This window comes from Palaemon carinicauda, chromosome 19, assembly GCF_036898095.1.
Source record: "Palaemon carinicauda isolate YSFRI2023 chromosome 19, ASM3689809v2, whole genome shotgun sequence".
NCBI classification, from domain to species: Eukaryota; Metazoa; Arthropoda; class Malacostraca; order Decapoda; family Palaemonidae; genus Palaemon; species Palaemon carinicauda.
This window is the reverse complement of record NC_090743.1, coordinates 125,609,988-125,632,039: the sequence shown is the minus strand read 5'-3', so window position 1 is coordinate 125,632,039 and position 22,052 is coordinate 125,609,988. Positions and strand designations below refer to the sequence as shown.

The 22,052-nt window shown below is 44.2% G+C and overlaps 1 protein-coding gene across 1 annotated transcript in view; it reads right to left on the bottom strand.

Moving 5' to 3' along the window:
* eIF2gamma (eukaryotic translation initiation factor 2 subunit gamma) overlaps positions 1-22,052 on the bottom strand; it is a 41,013-nt gene that overhangs the window by 11,027 nt on the left and 7,934 nt on the right. The window contains exons 2-4 of the mRNA XM_068393904.1: positions 20,917-21,091; positions 13,379-13,502; positions 342-451 (exon numbers count right to left, since the gene is read on the bottom strand). Coding sequence (XP_068250005.1) covers positions 342-451; positions 13,379-13,502; positions 20,917-21,091 — 409 coding nt within the window. The remainder of the gene's footprint in view (positions 1-341; positions 452-13,378; positions 13,503-20,916; positions 21,092-22,052) is intronic.

Here is a 22,052-nt window from a genome sequence, read left to right as displayed (position 1 = left end):
TCTATCCATTAGTCTATCATAAAAAAAAATATGATTAACTATGAGTACAGTACTTTATGATCATAAAATATTTTGCAGTTAAGTAAAGCATTTTACATCAAAAGGCAATTACTGAAACCTAAAAATCTTGCAATACATTAATAAAATCTTTAAACATTCAAAATGGTTTTTAACTTTTATATAAACTACTCTCTCTTGAGGTAGACAACTTAATATTAATGCAGTTTCAAAGAAAATAAAAAGTTTATGTGATTCAATTCTGGAAGTAGATGAACAATTGTGAAGAGCTTTTAGACTTGAATGATGTACAGTAAGGTAGAACTAAACATCTTCATACCTACCAATTAGCAAAAGCGCAGCGTCCATAACGGCAGCGCCGTTCAACATGGTTGCCATCAAAATATCGTGACCAGGACAGTCGACGAACGATACATGTCTGACAATGCGGAACCTGGGAGAATTTGTTATCTTTAAAGCGTGGCAAAACGAGGAACTTCAACAATAAGATTCACTAATACTGTACTCTCACTAGAGCCTTGGCTTTCATTACCTTTATTTGAAACAGTGGAATATTTCTAGTAATAATGTTCATGCTAATATTTGTTTAAAAATGTAAGACTGATGGTACATCAGATCCCTATTTCAATACCTTTATATCAGTATTTCTCATTTTTATTACAATAATTTTTCAGTTGAAACTTTCCTTCTATATACATTTATTTACTGATGGGCATTAGTTGGTAGAATCTTCTTTGGCAAACCAGTAAAAATGATACAATTGCCATTAGATAATTGATAGTCATTTAATAAAAAAAGATATAACTTTAAGAAAACATATCAGTGCCAAACAAGTTTGCATCATGAGAAACATTGAAGACCCATCAAATTTCACATTTTAAAAATAGTAAATTGTATTTTCCTTAACTACACAAACTTGAGTCCTTTAATAAGAGTAAGCTTTCAGTAGAGCTGGAAGATGGCTGTTGAAATACTAACGAGATAGTGGTAATTCCTGCCAGGAGGCAGGGAAGCCCACTTGCCTTTTGATTTGGCCTTCAACCTAAGACTTGCGGGTGGTTGTGGCGGGAAGTGTGACTTAAAGGACCAAGGTTTGTATATTAGAGAAAAAAAAGAAAATCGCATACATCCGTATACCAAGGCACTTCCCCCCAATTTTGGGGGATAGCAAAAAAAAAAAAAAAAAAAAAAAAAAAAAAAAAAAAAAAAAAAAAAAAAAAAAAAAAAAAAAAAGGGGGGGGGGAGGGGGGCTTTCCTCTCTACGCTCCTCCCAGCCTGATGAGGGACTCAACAAGTTCGGCTGGTGCTGTTAGGGTGCCACAGCCCACCCTCCCCCGTTATACACCACAGATGAAACTTCATAATGCTGAATCCCCTACTGCTGCTACCTCCACGGTCATCCAAGGCGACCGGAGGCAGCAGCAGGGCCTACCGGAACTGCGTCACAATCGCTCGCCATTCATTCCTATTTCTAGCACGCTCTCTTGCCTCTCTCACATCTATACTCCTATCACCTGTATCATATACTCCTGTGAGACATTGAAGAAATAAAAAGTGATTTAAAAAACTGTCATTTGTTCCAACACAAATACAAACTCTCTTCCTTTAATATAGGACTTGATGTTTAGGAGAGAGGAGGTCCCTGTGACTAAGTGGCTGGTTTACTTTCCAAGGAATTATCAGAGCTCTTTGGTTCTGTATAGGAACAAAAGTGGTGACGCCTGTTAACCTCCTAACGACTTGTTCATGAAAATGAAGCTGGTGTTCGGCTAGGTCATTACCAGGGACTGGTAGGGGGTTGGGGGTGAACCTAAATCCATAAAGGTATGTTGTCAGAAAGGATGATCACCCATGATAAAGTTTGCATACATTTGGCCATCCTTAGGGGGAGATACTTCTAAACAACACTTATTTGTTAAGAAAAGTTGCTCGATCGTGTGGCTTTCTGCGTTTTGAGAATTATGCCCAAGACAGGTTCTTTCTGAAAGCTGGGACACCAAAGTGTACTACTTTGTGTACTCGAATACAGGATGGCCTTTTTGTCTCCTCGACAGGAATAAAAACATGTCTAAATGTCCTACAAAGCCAGATAGATAAAGATCTAGGATTTTTTTTTTACTGCAGGAAGAGTTGTAGTGCCTTCCCAAGACAGGTAGGAAAGTCCACCTGATCCCTGATAGTAATTCTTGTAGGGAATAGATGAAGGAGAGCTCCGAAGGTCATGAGTGCCTCGATTCTTGGTGCTGGCCATGAATTTCTGACCCAAGGTGAAGGAGATCTTCTATCATTCAGAATTACTTGTGACACAGGAAAAATTATGCCATTTCCTGCTTGTTTTGTCTAGAATAGACTAGTAGATAAGTTTCAAGGATCAGAGACCTATTTTCTGGGTGTACCATGGGTTCAAGCAGGATTATTTGGGAGGCTTGCGTACTCATGAAATGTTCCATGCGACTTGAGAGTTCCTTAGGAGTGCTACAAGAGTCTTGTTGGTAAGACCTAGGTGAATCTGAAAAGGTTGAGCAGTATCCTTTAGAGAAGATTGAGGAGCTTCTCTGACAAACGAAGAGAGAAAACAGTTGATCCGGATACCATCCGGTGTGTGGCTACTTGGAAGTGATCTGGGTTATGCCGAGACTCGATGTAGTCAAACGACTGTTGATTAATTGGCAAAACAGAAAACTGGACAGAAAGGACGAAGTCTTACGCTTACAACGGACTGTGGTGAAAACACAAAGAAATAAGCTTTTACGCCAACCAATGATGTAAAGAACTCCGAAGATAATTAAAATGCCTCTATGTCGACCTAGTGTGTTTGCTCAAACAGTCCTCTAAGCATGGGAAAAACTAAGTCAAGGAATTGTCTCAGCTCATCAGAAGATCTCAAGACATTGAAACATTTGGAGTGTTGAACGATCTCTGGGGTGGAATCGATAGGAAGGAACAGATAGTGATCGAAAACAATGATCACCTGACGAATGAGCGTAAGTTCTCGATAGCAGCGCATGTGGGAAATTGGGATTGTGGAGAAAAAGCACGAGGAATCCTGTTGTAAGGAGATAGAACAAGATTGGAATACTCACGTAAAATGATATTTTGATTATAAAATAAATTTTTGAATATACTTACCCGGTGAATATATAATAGCTGACGTCTCCGGCGGCTCGACAGAAAAACACAAAAACTCGCGAGCGATCGCTATGAAGGTTGCGGGTGTGCCCACCAGCGCCAACTATCGGCCAGATACCGCATATACATGTAAACAGCTCCAGTTCTTCTCATCCCACTGGGTCTCTATCGGGGAGGAAGGGGGGGCCTTTAATTTATATATTCACCGGGTAAGTATATTCAAAAATTTATTTTATAATCAAAATATCTTTTTTAAATATTTAACTTAGCCGGTGAATATATAATAGCTGATTCACACCCATGGTGGTGGGTAGAGACCAGAATTAATACAGTTTACAGCGTATATGCTTAGAGTTTTTGACAGTTATATCATAACAAAACCCAAATATATATAGGTACCTGGTAAGGAAGTTGACTTAGACGATTACTCTGCCTTGTTAGTCTGTCTTCCTCACGAAGCCCAGCCATCCTCTTAGGATGCTGAAAGACTCCCAGGAGCTGAAGTATCAAGGGCGGCAACCCATACAACAGGACCTCATCAAACCCCTAATCTGGGCGCTCTCAAGAAATGACATTTGACCACCCGCCAAATCAACCAGGATGCGAAAGGCTTCTTAGCCTTCCGTACAACCCAAAAACAAGATTAAAAACATTTCAAGAGACAGATTAAAAAGGATATTGGAATTAAGGGAATGTAGTGGTAGAACCCTCACCCACTACTGCACTCGCTGCAACGAATGGACCCAGTGTGTAGCAGTCCTCATAAAGAGTCTGGACATCTTTTAAGTAAAATGACGCGAATACCGACTTGCTTCTCCAAAAGATCGCGTCCATAATACTTTGCAGAGATCTATTTTGCTTAAAGGCCACGGAAGTTGCTATAGCTCTTACTTCGTGCGTCTTAACTTTAAGCAAGCATCGGTCTTTTTCATTCAAGTGAGAATGAGCCTCTCGGATTAAAAATCTGATAAAATATGACAAAGCATTCTTTGACATAGGTAATGATGGTTTCTTAACTGAGCACCATAAGGCCTCAGATCCACCTCGTAAGGACTTAGTACGGGCTAAATCGAACTTAAGAGCTCTAACTGGACACAGTACTCTTTCAAGTTCGTTGCCTACGATCTCTGACAGGCAAGGTATATCAAAAGACTTAGGCCAAGGACGAGAAGGCAGTTCATTTTTGGCTAGGAAACCAAGTTGAAGTGAACATGTGGCTTTCTCTGTGGAAAAGCCGATGTTCTTACTGAAGGCATGAATTTTACTGACCCTTTTAGCCGAAGCCAAGCACACTAGGAAAAGCGTCTTGAGGGTGAGATCCTTCAGGGAGGCTGAATGTAATGGCTCAAACCTGTCTGACATGAGGAACCTTAGGACCACATCTAAGTTCCATCCAGGAGTTGCCATATGACGTTCCTTAGAGGTCTCGAAAGACTTAAGGAGATCTTGGAGATCTTTATTGTTGGAAAGATCTAAGCCTCTATGTCGAAAGACCAAAGCCAACATGCTCCTGTAGCCCTTAATAGTGGGAGCTGAGAGGGAGCGAACATTTCATAGGTGTAAAAGAAAATCTGCGATTTGGGCTACAGAGGTACTGGAAGAGGACACAGATGCTGACTTGCACCAGTCTCGAAAGACTTCCCACTTCGACTGGTATACTCTGATGGTAGAAGCTCTCCTAGCTCTCGCAATCGCACTGGCTGCCTCCTTCGAAAAGCCTCGAGCTCTTGAGAGTCTTTCGATAGTCTGAAGGCAGTCAGACGAAGCGCGGGGAGGCTTTGATGAACATTCTTTACGTGGGGCTGACGTAAGAGATCTACCCTTAGAGGAAGACTTCTTGGAATGTCTACCAGCCATTGAAGTACCTCGGTGAACCACTCTCTCGCGGGCTAGAGGGGAGCAACCAACGTAAACCTTGTCCCTTCGTGAGAGGCGAACTTCTGCAGTACCTTGTTGACTATCTTGAATGGTGGGAATGCATATAAGTCCAGGTGTGACCAGTCCAGTAGAAACGCGTCTATGTGGATCGCCTCTGGATCTGGGACTGGTGAGCAATAGATCGGTAACCTTTTGGTCAACGAGGTGGCAAAGAGGTCTATGGTGGGTTGACCCCAAGTCGCCCAAAGACTCTTGCACACGTCCTTGTGGAGGGTCCATTCCGTGGGTATCACCTGACCCCTCCGACTGAGACAGTCTGCCAAGACGTTCAAGTCCCCCTGGATGAATCTCGTCAGCAGGGAGATGCCTCGATTTCTTGACCATATGAGAAGGTCCCTTGCGATCACGTACAGCGTGTGGAAGTGAGTGCCTCCTTGCTTGGAGATGTACGCCAAAGCTGTGGTGTTGTCTGAGTTGACCTCTACCACTTTGTTTCGAAGAATGCTTTCGAATTTCATCAAGGCCAAGTGGACTGCTAATAGCTCCTTGCCGTTGATGTGCATGCTCTTCTGAACTGAGGTCCACAGACCCGAGCATTCCCGACCATCCAGGGTCGCACCCCAACCCAAATCCGACGCGTCAGAGAACAACACGTGGTTTGGGTTCTTGACTGCTAGGGACAGTCCCTCTCTCAGACTGATATTGCTGTCCCACCAGTTCAGGCATACCTTTACTGGTTCGGAGACTGGGATTGATACCGTCTCTAAAGTCTTGCCCTTGTTCCAGTGAGAGGCTAGATGGAACTGGAGAGGCCGAAGGTGTAGTCTCCCTAGCGAGACAAACTGCTCCAGAGATGAGAGAGTCCCTACGAGACTCATCCAACTCCTGACTGAACAACGTTCTCTTTTCAGCATTAGTTGGACTTTGAGCAGGGCTTGTTCTATTCGGGTGGCAGACGGAAAAGCCCGAAAAACTGGACTGCGAATCTCCATCCCCAAATATAGAATAGTCTGGGATGGGATCAGTTGGGACTTTTCTAAGTTGACCAAAAGTCCCAACTCCTTGGCCAGACCCAACGTCCAATGTAGATCCTGCAGACAGCGATGACTGGACGATGCTCTGAGAAGCCAGTCGTCCAAGTACAGGGAGGCTCGGATTCCCGATAGATGAAGGAATTTTGCCACATTCCTCATGAGCCTCGTAAACACGAGAGGAGCAGGACTGAGGCCAAAGCACAGGGCTCGAAACTGGTACACCACATTCCTGTAAACAAACCTCAGAAACGGTTGGGAATCCGGGTGTACTGTATAGGAATGTGGAAGTACGCATCTCGTAGGTCGAGAGAGACCATCCAGTCTCCCTCTCTGACCGCTGCTAAGACGGACTTCGTGGTCTCCATCGTGAATTTTGTTTTCGTAACAAAAACGTTGAGCGCACTGACGTCTAGCACCGGCCTCCAACCTCCTGTATGCTTTGGGACTAGGAAGAGACGGTTGTAAAACCCCGGTGATTGAAGGTCCGAGACTTTCACCACCGCTCCCTTCTCTAGCAACAGAGACACTTCTTGATTTAGGGCTTGTCTCTTTGACTCCTCTCGGTACCTGGGAGAGAGGTCTTTGGGAGTTGTTACTAGAGGAGGTTTGCGTACATACGATATTTTGTACCCCTCTTTGAGCAACAGAACAGACTCTTGGTCTGCACCCCTCTTCTCCCAGGCCTGCCAGAAGCTGTTCAATCTGGCCCCTACCGCTGTCTGAGGCTGTGGGCAGTCAGACTCTGCCACGGGAGGACTTGGCTCCTCTCTTCTTACCTCTCTTTCCCTCGGCACGAGAGCCTCCCCTGCTGGGAGCTCTGCCACGAAAGGGCGGGATAAATCTAGACGTAGGAGTCTCGATCCTGGGTCTCACAGCAAAGGATGAAGAAGGAGCCCCTTTGCGAGCAGAGGATGCCATCAGGTCATGTGTGTCCTTCTGCACAAGCGAAGCAGCTATATCCTTAACCAACTGTTGTGGAAACAAGGCCGCTGATAAGGGAGCAAAGAGCAGTTCCGATCTCTGACAGGGAGTAACTCCTGCTGAAAGGAAAGAGCAAAGGGTTTCTCTCTTCTTCAAGACTCCCGACGTAAAGGTGGAGGCGAGCTCATTGGAGCCATCGCGGATGGCTTTGTCCATACAGGACATGATAAGTAAGGATACATCTTGGTCGGCAGACGAGATCTTCCTACTTAAAGCTCCTAATGACCAGTCAAGAAAGTTAAACACTTCAAAGGCCCTGTAAACGCCTTTAAGTAGATGGTCAAGGTCCGAGGAGGACCAACAAATCTTCGAGCGTCTCATGGCCAGGCGACGGGGAGAGTCTACGAGGCTTGAGAAGTCACCCTGGGCAGAGGCAGGGACTCCCAAGCCGAACTTCTCCCGTGTCATACCAGACGCTCGATCTAGAAGCAAGCTTAGAAGGTGGGAAGGCAAAGGCCGTCTTCCCCAAACTCCTCCTGGTATCCAACCAGTCGCCTAGAAGACGTAAAGCCCTCTTAGAAGAGCGAGAAAGCACTAGCTTAGTAAAGGCTGGCTTGGTAGCAGCTAAGCCTAGAGCAAACTCGGACGGAGGCGAACGAGGAGCAACAGCAACAAAGTGATCTGGAAAAAGATCCTTGAAAATCATCATGATCTTCTTAAAATCCATCGAAGGAGGAACAGCCTTAGGTTCATCTACATCTGAAGGATTATCATCAGAATGAGGATCAGCAACGTCCTCATCTGAAGGAGCCTCGTCCGACAACTGATGAGTCTCAAGCAAGGGAGAGACCTGCCTTGGTGGCAATGCTTGACAAGCAGAGTCCACACGCACAGGAGCATCAGTAGCAGTCCAGGACGCTACGTCATGTAACTGCTTAACAGACTGACTAGCAACAACAACAGGAGCGGGAGGACGCTCGACGTCAACTCGAGACTGCCTTGACTGCCTAGACTGAGCAGTCAAAACAACTCTTGACTGCGGTGCTTGACGCTCAACGTCAAAACAAGTCAACTTCGCTGGTTGGCGAACGTCCTGAACGTCAACACGAGCATGCGGCAGCGGCTGAACGTCCACAAGCGGCTGAAAGTCAACACGGGACTGCATCGAGTGAGGCTCTACGACACGTGACTGACGTGACTTTGTAACGTCAACGTCAACAGGACGAGCAAAGGCTCGTTTGGGCGGCTGACGGCCAGGATCTCGATCAGCTAAGCGGCGAGGATCATCGTGAACCTGCTCAGCAGTATAGTCCTCCATAAGAGAGGCAAGCTTATTCTGCATGTCTTGCAGTACAACCCATTTATGATCAACGGGAATGGGTGCGGTACGAGACGAGGGTAACGTCTGTGACTGCAAAACATTGCCTACACTAAGACTCTCGGAGCCTGTGTTACGCTTCTGTTTAGGCGGCGAGCAGTCTTCCAATGACTGCACAGGGTCAGAACTGTCCCAATGGCTACAACCAGGACGCTGGACCTGTCCTGAAGGGACTGACTTTCGCTTTAAGGGTCTCGAAACCTTGCTCCACGGTTTCTTACGCGAGAAGCCTTCGGATGACGAGGAGAAAATCGTCTCGCTCGTCTTATGGTAGGGGTGGTCTTGACGAGACACGCCTGAAACCATAGAGGGAACGTCTGTTCGTTGGTTAAAGCCTCTCGAACCCATAAGTCCTACGACATTACTTCTCCCTGGGGCATGGGAGCTTGCAAGAGGTCTCGGACTAGGCGAACGACAGGCACGAACAGACGAACCCTCGGTCGCAACACTGGTAACACTTTGCGCACTAATCACTTTCTCCCCACGATTTTCTAATGTGGCACTCTGACACTTTAACTCTTTTACATCCGCCATGAGTTGATTACGGTCCGTAGCTAACGACTCAACTCTCTCGCCCAAAGCTTGAATGGCACGTAACATATGCCGCATTGATGGTTCATGAGTGCTAGTAGAGGGTTCAGGCACAACTACTACTGGGGAAGGATTAGGTTCAGGGGCATGGGAGGAGGAAAATTCTAACGATCTAGAGGAACTTCTCCTCACCCTATCTCTCTCTAGCTTACGAGAATACTTATCAAACTCTAGCCAGTCGAATTCCGAAAGTACCACGCACTCATCACACCGATCTCCTAATTGACAGGTTTTACCCCGACAATTAGAACACACAGTATGTGGGTCGAGAGAGGCCTTTGGAAGACGTTTGTTACAATCCCTAGCATTACATATACGAAATTTAGGAATTGGAGAAGGGTCAGCCATTTTGAAAAGTCAAAGAAAGTCCAAAAACAATCCAAAGTCATCAACAATTAAATCTATCCAAAAAAGAGTTCAAGAGTTTATTGAAGATAAAACACCTGCACTGCGAAAGCTCAAACCAAAAAGAAGTACTTCACCAAGACTGTTGAAAAACTCCAGGTTAACAGCGAGTAATGGAATCAACTTGTCGATCAGACCGACAGAGAAGAACTGGAGCTGTTTACATGTATATGCGGTATATGGCCGATAGTTGGCGCTGGTGGGCACACCCGCAACCTTCATAGCGATCGCTCGCGAGTTTTTGTGTTTTTCTGTCGAGCCGCCGGAGACGTCGGCTATTATATATTCACCGGCTAAGTTAAATATTTAAAAAAAGTACTTAGGCAAAACCACAGAGACAACTCAGTGCTTCTGATGAAAAGATTTCGTCACCCATACAGGCAATGAAAACGAGCATACAGTGAACCCTCGTTTATCGCGGTAGATAGGTTCCAGCCCCGGCCGCGATAGGTGAAAATCCGCGAAGTAGTGACACCATATTTACCTATTTATTTAACATGTATATTCAGACTTTTAAAACCTTCCCTTGTACCTAGTACTGTTAACAAACTACCCTTTAATGTACAGAACACTTAATGCATGTACTAACGTACCCTAAACTAAAACAGGCACAAATATTAAAGGCGACTTTATATCATGCGTTTCCTAAACACGCCAAAAAGCACGATAAAAAATGGCAACCAATGTTTTGTTTACGTTTATCTCTGATTATAATGAAGAAACAAACGCATTTACACATCTGTGTATAGGTTAGTTTCTGCATCGATTATATTGATTATTCAGTACAGTATGTTGATTTGGTTATTACTAATGTTTTACTTAATTTTTCTTAGGACTTCCAAATGAAATGTTTTTCTTTATGACGCCGCCTGAAACGACGGCGTCATAAAGTACGCTCAGTAAACAAACTAAGGAATTTAACGCGCATGATGAAAGTGATAAATAATGATATTACAGTAAAAGCTTTAATAAAATATGTTATTACAAATATTATTTACCGTATCTATATAAAATCATACATACGTAGCAAAGCAGGAAAACAATCTACGAGAGAGAGAGAGAGAGAGAGAGAGAGAGAGAGAGAGAGAGAGAGAGAGAGAGAGAGAGAGAGAGAGTTGTTTTACATACGTAAATGTAAATTTTAAACAAAAAAAAAATAGCCCCATTTCATATAAAATAGATTACAAATATTTTACTTTATCATATTACAGTAGTCTGTATAATACTGTAAAGTTCAGTACAGTATGTTGTTGTTAAAGTCGTGGCGATGAAATTCTCACGAAACAAAAACACGCCATTTGAGTACAACAGCTGATTCTCTCTCTCTCTCTCTTCGTGTTATACAATACTTACATTTAGATGAAGAAACTAAAATTAGTTTTCTTAATGTCAATTAAATACGAAACGAAATAATTAGGCCGTGTCTACATCCATTTCAATCATAGCTAAAAATACGGCATCCGATTTCATCAGCAAACCACTATTTTTTGGGAAATATCATTTTATTCTAGAAAATTGCCACTCTTTAAATAGTTAATTGCACATTAAGAAAGCGTGTACTTTTGTTTTTAAATTTCGGGTTTGTTTTAAAAATCGAGTATTGTCGACGTCTTTTTTTTTTTTTTTTACTTTTGGCTGTGATTAGATCAGCTGTCATCTAGCTGCCGCTCTTGAGTGTGTATGAATACACTAACAAAGTATCATTTATACCATTTCTTAACTTATTCAAACCGTCTACAGTATACAGTTGATATTACATAAGCACCAATGTGTTATAACCTATCAAATTTTTTTGTTTATTACATTTAAACCCCCCTCTCTCTCTCTCTCTCTCTCTCTCTCTCGCTCTCTGTGGGCTACTTTTCACTACCTCCCATTCCTTACCTCTCTCTATCTCTCTAACAAATGATATCTTTGTTGCTCCTCAAAGTTTCATTTATATTGAAAATCAATCACGATTCAATTTTCCTTACTATCTCCAATCTCGCACCATCGGTCACATCGCGGTATTTTCGATATTTCTGGAAAATCCGCGATATATGTATATACATGGGTTATGAAAAAAATCCGCGAAGTGGTGAATCCGCGATGGTCGAACCGCGAAGTAGCGAGGGTTCACTGTACTGCATGTTCCTCTTTCACTGGTATTCTGGACTGGAAAAGCTGTAACATGAAGTAGACGATGGAGAGGCGCGAGAGATCCAATCCTGAGATGTCCAAACAGTACAAAGGAGACCAATCCAGCAATGGCTGGTCCCCCTGGAACTTCCCAAATGATGACACTGTACATATAAACCTGTGACGATATGGAAGGCTGGAATTGCAGAGATCATGTGTGTGATGATTGTGCCCTTGGTGATCCTGTTATGGGAATGGTTAGCTGGAACGAGATGGTCTTTCAACGTCAACACGTTAGTACTTCTCGTTGATCGTATGCTTCACCCAGCTCTATCTGCTGGGTCGTCATCTCTGGAAATCTCCAAAAAGGGAAAGGAGGGCAGTGGCTATCATCTTGCTAAAAGCTACATGTGGTTGGTCTTGTATGAGACTGAGCAATGATGGCAAAAGCGTGAAAACCTGTACCATATACAGAAACTTATCCTCCAGAAAGATGTTCCCAATACAAAAATATTTGCCTCAGGCAATAAAAGGGAACGTACTTAGATTAGATTTTCTCTACGTTTGCGGCATTACTGGTGATTGTCTTGACATTGGAATATCCTGGGGTAGGAGAGGGATGAGGGGAGATGACCAGATTCCTAACCAGAACTACATTTCCAGTCCTGAACCATCCTCCTCGCTCTGAGATAAGAGCAAACTCGGGCAGTTTCCCAAAGTGGATACATTTTGTACCAGATGCTTGACTTCATTGAAGTGACGCAGGAACATTGCAGCATAGGAGAGAGAAAGGGGCTTGACCAGCTGTGCTTGTACAAGGTCTCAGACATAACCTAGCACTGGATGTAGGGGATTGAGTTTCCACACCTCGAACTGGAAACCAATCCCAGGTTAAGTTGGGTCTTGGTAGTGCTGTTCTTGTCAAAGAATCATGCAAAGGAGTTGTCAATGTTCTTTGAGACTCTACCTAAATAGCATTCCTGTGTCTTGATAGCTAATTCCCTCTCCTCTTCGAGTATGCACATATGACGGCTTGGCAAAAGGCGAGGAAAGATAAGAGGATCAAGTGAGGTTAAAGAAGTAGAGTCCATTCATCTTAATTCCTCCTGTCGATCCAGCGTTGTGGAGAAAAAGGCAGCAAAGTATAGCTCAAGGACACATGGGAAGGTCCATTGTCACTATCGAGTTACGAACGTACGGAATCCTTGACAAAGACTAACCTTGGCGCTGAGCATGACTTGATTCATAGCAGGGCTTCTGTAGTTAGGAAGACTTCCAAAAACAACACATTGCAAAGAGAAAGTATAATACGTGACAGTTCGTAGATCGTCTTGGTGAACGCCACAGTATTTGATGTCTCCCAGTGGTCAGACAATTATCAGGCCCATGCTATTACAGTATACATAGTAGAAACTTGGGCATTTATGAGGAAAAATTGACTCTTGGAATGAACCAAGATGAGAATGGCAAGATGGATTGCTGGAACATCACTACTTGAAAGGTGGGAAAATCAATATAAAAGAATGTGTGGTATATGTAACGTAAAAGATAAGGCTAGGAATGCACCCCTGAGATACTATGGCCATGTAATAAAAAGGGAAGAGGTGTAACCAATCAAGAGAGCAAAGAACATGCCAGTGATTGGGAGAACGAGTGTGAGCTATAAGCAGATCAGATGGATGGATGTGGTAAGGAGGGACTTAGATAAGAGAATGCAAGGAATAGAAATAGAAGGAGAAAGATGACTTTAGTGACTGGGCCCTGCTATACAGTGAGATTAACAAGGTCGAAGGAGGAAGCAAAAGATAACAATCAAGCACTGTAGTGTATGTTAGGCAAAAAGTACAGAATGTTATCTACTCTAATTTTCTTGACCTTTAAAAAAGAAGAGACATATACCACATACCTTCCTGAACAGTTAGATCTGCCACAGTTAAAGGAATCCTCTTTGTTTGAGCTTGCAGAAATGAAACAGGCTGGCCGGGGACATTTTGGGTTATCGCACTTGTAGATCTTTGCATTTGCATAACCTGAAAAAAAAGATTTGGCCATTTAAACAGTTGGCCTGGATGATATTTTTCAGCTCTGTATAGTGCAGCATTAAGCTGTGTTTACTTCATACCATTATGAATTACAGATACATTAAGGGGCAATAAATGAAGTAATAGAAAATCCTCGATATAATTGACTTAACCCTTTTACCCCCAATGGACGTACTGGTACGTTTCCCAAAACTCATCCCTTTACCCCCATGGATGTACCGGTATGTCCTTGCAAAAAAAAACTGCTATTTACATTTTCTTTTTCATAATTTTTATACTATTATGAGAATCTTCAGGCATTTTCAAAGAGAATGAGATCAACCTGACCTCTCTATGACAAAAATTAAGGCTGTTAGAGCAATATGTTATTTTCATTAGTAAAATAAATTTTTGAATATACTTACCCGATAATCATGTAGCTGTCAACTCTGTTGCCCGACAGAATTCTATGGAGGGATACGCCAGCTATCACAATACTAGAAGGGGGTGTTCTTACCAGCGCCACCTGTGGCCAGGTACTCAAGTACTTCTTGTTGACACCTCCTCAATTATTCCTCGGTCCCACTGGTTCTCTATGGGGAGGAAGGGAGGGTCAATTAAATCATGATTATCGGGTAAGTATATTCAAAAATTTATTTTACTAATGAAAATAACATTTTTCAATATTAAACTTACCCGATAATCATGTAGCTGATTCACACCCAGGGGGGTGGGTGAAAACCAGTGTACAAGATTAAAGGATAGCTAAGTATCCCATATTTCATATAACAGTTATCTCAAATAACAATGAAATAATAAGTACCTGGTAAGGAAGTCGAATTGAACCGTTACTCTGTCTCTTTTTTAAGTTCGTCTTCCTTACTGAGCGCAGCGTTCCTCTTGGAGGCTGAATCAACCCAAAGGTGCTAAAGTATACAGGGCTGCAACCCATACTAAAGGACCTCATCACAACCTTTAACCTCGGCGCTTCTCAAGAAAGAATTGACCACCCGCCAAATCAACAAGGATGTGGAAGGCTTCTTAGCCGACCGAACAACCCATAAAAAGTATTCAAGAGAAAGGTTAAAAAGTTATGGAATTATGGGAATGTAGTGGCTGAGCCCTCGCCTACTACTGCATTCGTTGCTACGAATGGACCCAGGGTGTAGCAGTACTCGTAAAGAGACTGGACATCTTTGAGATAGAATGATGCGAACACTGACTTGCTTCTCCAATAGGTTGCATCCATAACACTCTGCAGAGAACGGTTCTGTTTGAAGGCCACTGAAGTAGCCACAGCTCTCACTTCATGTGTCCTTACCTTCAGCAAAGCAAGGTCTTCTTCCTTCAGATGAGAATTTGCTTCTCTAATCAGAAGCCTGATGTAGTAAGAAACTGAGTTCTTAGACATTGGTAGAGAAGGCTTCTTGATAGCACACCATAAGGCTTCTGATTGTCCTCGTAATGGTTTTGACCTTCTTAAATAGTACTTAAGAGCTCTAACAGGGCAAAGTACTCTCTCTAGTTCGTTCCCCACCATGTTGGACAGGCTTGGGATCTCGAACGACTTAGGGCAAGGACGGGAAGGAAGCTCGTTTTAGCCAAAAAAAACCGAGCCGCAAGGAACATGTAGCCGTTTCAGATGTGAAACCTATGTTCCTGCTGAAGGCGTGGATCTCACTTACTCTTTTACCTGTTGCTAAGCACACGAGGAAAAGAGTTTCTAATGTGAGGTCCTTAAAAGAGGCTGATTGGAACGGTTCAAATCCTGATGACATTAGGAACCTTAGGACCACGTCTAGATTCCAGCCTGGAGTGGACAACCGACGTTCCTTTGAGGTCTCAAAAGACCTAAGGAGGTCCTGTAGATCTTTGTTGGAGGAAAGCTCCAAGCCTCTGTGGCGGAAAACCGCTGCCAACATACTTCTGTAACCCTTGATCGTAGGAGCTGATAGGGATTTTACGTTCCTTAGATGTAACAGGAAGTCAGCAATCTGGGTTACAGTGGTACTGGTTGAGGAAAACTGCATTGGCCTTGCACCAGCTTCGGAAGACTTCCCATTAAGACTGATAGACTCTGAGAGTGGATGTCGTCCTTGCTCTGGCAATCGTTCTGGCTGCCTCCTTCGAAAAGCCTCTAGTTCTTGAGAGACTTTCGATAGTCTGAAGGCAGTCAGACGAAGAGCGTGGAGGTTTGGGTGTACCTTCTTTACGTGAGGTTGACGCAGAAGGTCCACTCTAGGAGGAAGAGTCCTGGGAACGTCGACCAGCCATTGCAGTACCTCGGTGAACCCTTCTCTCGCGGGTCAGAGGGGAGCAACCAACGTCAACCGTGTCCCTTTGTGAGAGGCGAACTTCTGAAGTACCCTGTTGACAATCTTGAACGGCGGGAATGCATACAGGTTGAGATGGGACCAATCCAGCAGAAAGGCATCCACGCGAACTGCTGCTGGGTCTGGAATCGGAGAACAATACAAGAGGAGCTTCTTGGTCATCGAGGTAGCGAATAGAACTATGGTTGGCAGACCCCACAGGGCCCAAAGTCTGCTGCAAACATTCTTGTGAAGGGTCCACTCTGTGGGGAAGACCTGACCCTTACGGCTGAGGCGATCTGCCATGACATTCATATCGCCCTGAATGAGCCTCGTTACCAGCGTGAGCTTTCGATCTTTGACCAAATGAGGAGGTCCCTTGCGATCTTGAACAACTTCCTCGAATGAGTCCCTCTCTGCTTGGAGATGTAAGCCAAGGCTGTGGTGTAGTCGGAGTTCACCTCCACCACCTTGTTAAGCTGGAGGGACTTGAAGTTTATCAAGGCCAGATGAACTGCCAACAACTCCTTGCAATAGATGTGAAGTGTCCTTTGCTCCTGATTCCATGTTCCCGAGCATTCCTGTCCGTCCAGTGTCGCACCCCAGCCCGTGTCCGATGCGTCCGAGAAGAGACGGTGGTCGGGGGTCTGAACAGCCAAAGGTAGACCTTCCTTGAGAAGAATGCTGTTCTTCCACCACGTTAGAGTAGACCTCATCTCTTCGGAAACAGGAACTGAGCCCGTCTCTAGCGTCATGTCCTTTATCCAGTGAGCAGCTAGATGATACTGAAGGGGGCGGAGGTGGAGTCTCCCTAACTCGATGAACAGGGCCAGCGATGAAAGTGTCCCTGTTAGACTCATCCCCTGCCTGACTAAGCATCGGTTCCTTCTCAGCATGCTCTGGATGCATTCTAGGGCTTGGAAGATCCTTGGGGCCGACGGACAAGTCCGAAAAGCTCGACTCTGAAGATCCATACCCAAGGAAACAATGGTCTGGGATGGAACGAGCTGAGACTCCTCAAAATTGACCAGGAGGCCCAGTTCCTTGGTCAGATCCATAGTCCATTTGAAAATCTCCAGACAGCGACGACTTGTGGGAGCTCTTAAAAGCCAGTCGTCTGACGGAGCCGGACACAAGATCATGATACTGCTGCACAGTCTGTAAACTGACAATCATGGGCAAGCGAGGAAGTACAGTGACAACCCGAATCTGTCTAGACTATCTGGGTCGTACAGACAACTCCTTAACGGGTTGCTGAGGTTGCCGCACTGCGTCACAACAAGTCCCTTCTGTTGGTTGTTGAACGTCTTCCCCGTGACACATTGACTTCGTAAACAAAAATCCTCTAACAAGGACTAAGCTTGGACTGCATGTCATGCAACACAGCTCAAGGTCTATGGGAGCAGGTGTGGTAACAGACGGGATTAGCGGCTGAAGTGGAACCATTACCTTCCCTGTAAGCATGTTATGCTTAAATAAAAGTCCATAAGAGGTTATGCAGCTAAAGGCTCCCTCCAAATGACAGAGTCCTCAAGGGAATATCAGAAGGAGGGAGAAAAGAACTTTCTCATCTACAGGGACCTTATCCTAGAAAAGCTAAGTTCTCTGAGTGAGGGTTCACTGGTGCAAAAGCAGCAGACTAGAAGGCAACGTTATGAAACTGCTTGACAGTCTAGTGAGTTGGCAACAACCCAAGATATGTTGAGAAGCATGCGGTAAGGTATGCAGAGCATGATGAATGCAGAGTATGCTGTATGCAGAGCATGCTGTATGTAGAGCATGTGTGTATGCAGAGCATGCTGAATGCAGAGCATGCTGAATGCTGAGCATGTAGTAAGCAGAGCCTGCTGTAAGCAGAGCCTGCTGTAAGCAGAGCCTGCTGTAAGGAAAGCAGAGCGTGTGCATGGCGTTTAACATTCCTCAGAAATTCCATGACCAGTGCTAGAGTGCTTTATGCATGCTTGCATGGGGTTTAAAAAATCAACATAATGTTTACCTTACATTCATAACTCATGATTCATATTTTTGCCATGGTTTGAAAATGGAGGTAAGGTATGCTGAACAGCAGAGTCAGAACGAGCTGGAACAACAACAGTGGAAGGTGCAGAAAGTTCCTGTTCCTGTGGTATGAGTGGAGCGTGAAGAGACCGAGGTTGCGCAAAACAAGGTAAAGTTCCCGCAAGCAGAGGTGTCTGAGGCGCAGGATCAGGGTGCACGGGTTGAGCTCGGTGCAGCAGCTGAGGAGACTGACTCACAGGTGGAAGAGGTTGTACCTCCACCGAGAGTTGCACCACCGGTGGAGCAGCCAGGGGAGGAGGAGGAAGAGTGGGGTAATCCTCCTGATCCCAAACCGAAGGTTGCCTTAAAGAAGGCTGAGGCTGAACAACACTGGGAACAGCGAACACAGAAAGAGGTTCAACATCGTACGCCTGGCAGATGGTGCTGCGACTGGGTGCAGCAAGTGCAGGCGGGTTGAGCACAGGCTGAACGGGTGCAGGGGAGGTGCAACACTCTCAGCCCGACACTCACACAACAGGTCCGAAAGCTGTGCTTGCATGGACTGTAGTAGAGTCCACAACATCGTACGCCTGGCAGATGGTGCTGCGACTGGGTGCAGCGAGTGCAGGCGGGTTGAGCACAGGCTGAAAGGGTGCAGGTGGAGGTGCAACACTCTCAGCCCGACACTCACGCAACAGGTCCGAAAGCTGTGCTTGCATGGACTGTAGTAGAGTCCACAACATCGTACGCCTGGCAGATGGTGTTGCGACTGGGTGCAGCGAGTGCAGGCGGGTGCAGCACAGGCTGAACGGGTGCAGCCGGTTGGTGCACCACCGGTGCAGGCGGGTGCAGCACAGGCTGAACGGGTGCAGGCGGTTGGTGCACCACCGGTGCAGGAGGAGGAGGAGGTGCAACACTCTCAGCACGACACTCACGCATCAGGTCCGAAAGCTGTGCTTGCATGGACTGTAGTAGAGTCCACAACATCGTACGCCTGGCAGGTGGTACTGCGATCAGGCGGAGCGAGCATAGGGGGGGGGGGGGGAGTGTAGGCGCACTCTCAGCCCGACAAACTGATGACTGAGGAGAGTCAGAGCTAACCCAATGACTGCATCCGGGTTGTTGAACTTTACTTCGTACGTCTGGCATAGGTCTGGACTTTACGTTTAAGAGGTCTTGAGACCTGAGACCAGCGTAACTCTGCCTTTATTTTCTCCTCTAAATCTCTTCTGCAGACGAGCAAAATAAGGGCTCAATCGTCTGCGGGTGGGAGTGACGGTCTCGGTAAGACACGCCCACAACCACCGAGGATACTTCTGTGCGCCGATCAAGGCCTGCCGAACCCTTTTGCCCTTCGACATTGCTTCTCCCCTGGGCTTGGGAGCTTGCAAGAGGTCCCGGACTGGGAGGACGACTGGCGCGCACAAAAGTACCCTCACGCATAACACTGACATACTTTGCACTAATCACTAATCACTTTGATTTCTGTTTGCACTTATTTCACTGAACTCGAAACTTTAAGTGGTTTGTACCTGAAACACGCAATTCTATCCTTCCCAAAAGTTAGTAATTGCGAAAACAGAATTACAATGTAACAGAAAAATCTAATGAAAGAAAATTCAGTGGCTGGAAAGAGACTAAACACTAGATCATTCTAGAAACGTTTAGTTTCTTCCCCTAAAGAGACTAGGGATAAGAGCAAAACGATAACGACGTTACTCGTACGCCTGGCAGGCTTGAGGGAAACGTTTATCCTCTTTCTCCCTCAGTCTCCATCTCTCTCTCTCTCTCTCTCTCTCTCTCTTGACTTAGAACCTGAGAGAAGAGCCCAATCATATATATCGTTAAAACATATTATTGTTAAAGGAAAAAACTGAAATATTTCCCAAAAAGAAAAGTTCCTTATTAGGATCAAAACCATTAAGTTAAGAAAGAATGAACAAAACGCTAGACACGGTTACTCTTACTGCAACGTGAAACCGTGAACATTCTTTCTCTATCGTAACGATAGAGTGCAAGTTGAAACGTTCTGAACGTCAACAACTGCCGAGACAAACAAAACGTTAGTTCAACTTTGAAAAAGTACGAGACTATCAAAGAAATTCTTTCAAAGACCTTAAAATAGCATAATATGTTAACAGGTAAAACCGAAATGACGGGCTCACGATAATTAACTTCGGTACCAAGAAAAGACCGCCTACTATTAGGAAGGTCGAATATAAACAAATATAAAAATTAATTTTAATAAGTTTATAATAAAAGGAAGTTAATCGAAGAGGCCTATAAGAGGTGGAGAGATATAAAATAAATCTATAACTTTTGTTAAGCAAAATTAAGAAAGAGAGTCTATACTCTCTTAGACACCAACACTTCCGTCTAAGGGAAGGGTCGGCCATTGAAAGGTGAACGAGAGTTCATACTCTCTTCGTCACCAAAATTAATCAAATTAATTCCAAAAGCTAACTAAGCTAAAATAGAAGTTTCCAGTAAAGCGACAGCCGAAATCAAAGAGAAATACTTCACCAAAGTCGTGAAAATACTCCAAGAACATAAGCGTATCCCAGAACGTCTTGTCAGAAGCACGACAGAGGAATAATTGAGGAGGTGTCAACAAGAAGTACTTGAGTACCTGGCCACAGGTGGCGCTGGTAAGAACACCCCCTTCTAGTATTGTGATAGCTGGCGTATCCCTCCATAGAATTCTGTCGGGCAACAGAGTTGACAGCTACATGATTATCGGGTAAGTTTAATATTGAAAATTAAAATATATAAACTGCAAAATGTGCTTGAAAAAAAAAAACAACGCCTGGGGGTTAAGGGTTGGAAAGTTCCAAATAGCTTGGGGGTAAAAGGGTTAAGATCTTGTTCTAGAAGTTATAAAAAATAGAATAAAGGAACTTGTTAGTGGCAAAAGTCAAGGTTACAGACTTGAAAAGAGTCCTTCCCACAAAGATGAAACATTGCACAGCATAAACAATTCACAAAAAGGACTATATACTTGATATAATACAGCGTAATCACAGAGTTGAAAAGTATACTCTTAATTCCCCTTTAAAATTCAGGTACTGCATAACCTCTATACACATCAGTCATGTTTATACCATGCTACTCACCTAGCTTGATTGTGATATTTCTTTCTAATTCATTTTTAAACCTGACAGTTTGTACACCCGAAATGGCTTTGACTACTGTGGATTTTCCATGGGCTACATGACCAATCGTACCAATGTTAATGGTAGCCTGCCTACTGATGACTTCAGGCGAAAGGGCCGTCAACTTGGTTATATCCTGTGAAAAGAAAAAAATATTAAAGTGAATAATCATAAACTGTACAGGATATACCAGTAATTAATTTTTCAACTTTAGTTTAACTGGATCAAGTAATTTTGGGGTTAGTAAAGTACAGTGAAGATGGTTTATTCCTTGACAGTGAAAATATTGCAAATTTTTACAATGATTGTCCTTTATTCATGGCATACAACCCCAGGCTGTATAAATTATATTGAGTGATAGGTAGAATGGCCGTAGAAGTTTGTTGGGGAAAAAAAAAAATTCAACAAGTAACTGAAGAATGGAAGAACATAACGCTCTAATAAAAACATAACCTAATCAGTTTTCCTTTCGGCCATCTTGGGGGACAATATGTTTTGATCTTCATCATCAGTTTCTTCTTCACCTTCGCATTATCCAAATAACAGAAAGGGTAGGAAGAATGACAAGAAATAATCAGACACCCATGCAAGTTACTATGGACAACCTGCCTGAGTAGACCATTTATTCTCAACACATGGAAGTAATAGGCTGTCTGGTAATGTTTTTTAGCCAGGCACTTCACACTAGAAAGCTCTCATTTTTTCAGTACCCTTAGTGTTAGTCAAAATAATCTTTTTCCTTTCTTCACAATGAGCTCTCCAAATGGGAGGCATGTTTCTTCAGGGCATAGTGAACTACTATTGCAAAGATGCCAATAGTGACCGACAAACTCGTGGATCCGAGGTGCGTGGAGGGTCGGTCAGCACGAGACAGGCGAGGAAGAGTTCTATAATAATAAGGTCTGCCAACATCATCACACTCTTCATCGGCCATGGAGACTGAGCATATGGATCTCACATGTGCATGGAAGGCAGTATGGTCCAAGCCTGTACACGAGGAGAGATGTCTCGGTGGCGGTGTCAAGATGGTCTGTGGAAGTCCTCACACTACTTGCATGAGGGTTGGAAGTTGTTTACCACAATTCTCAAGCTGACCT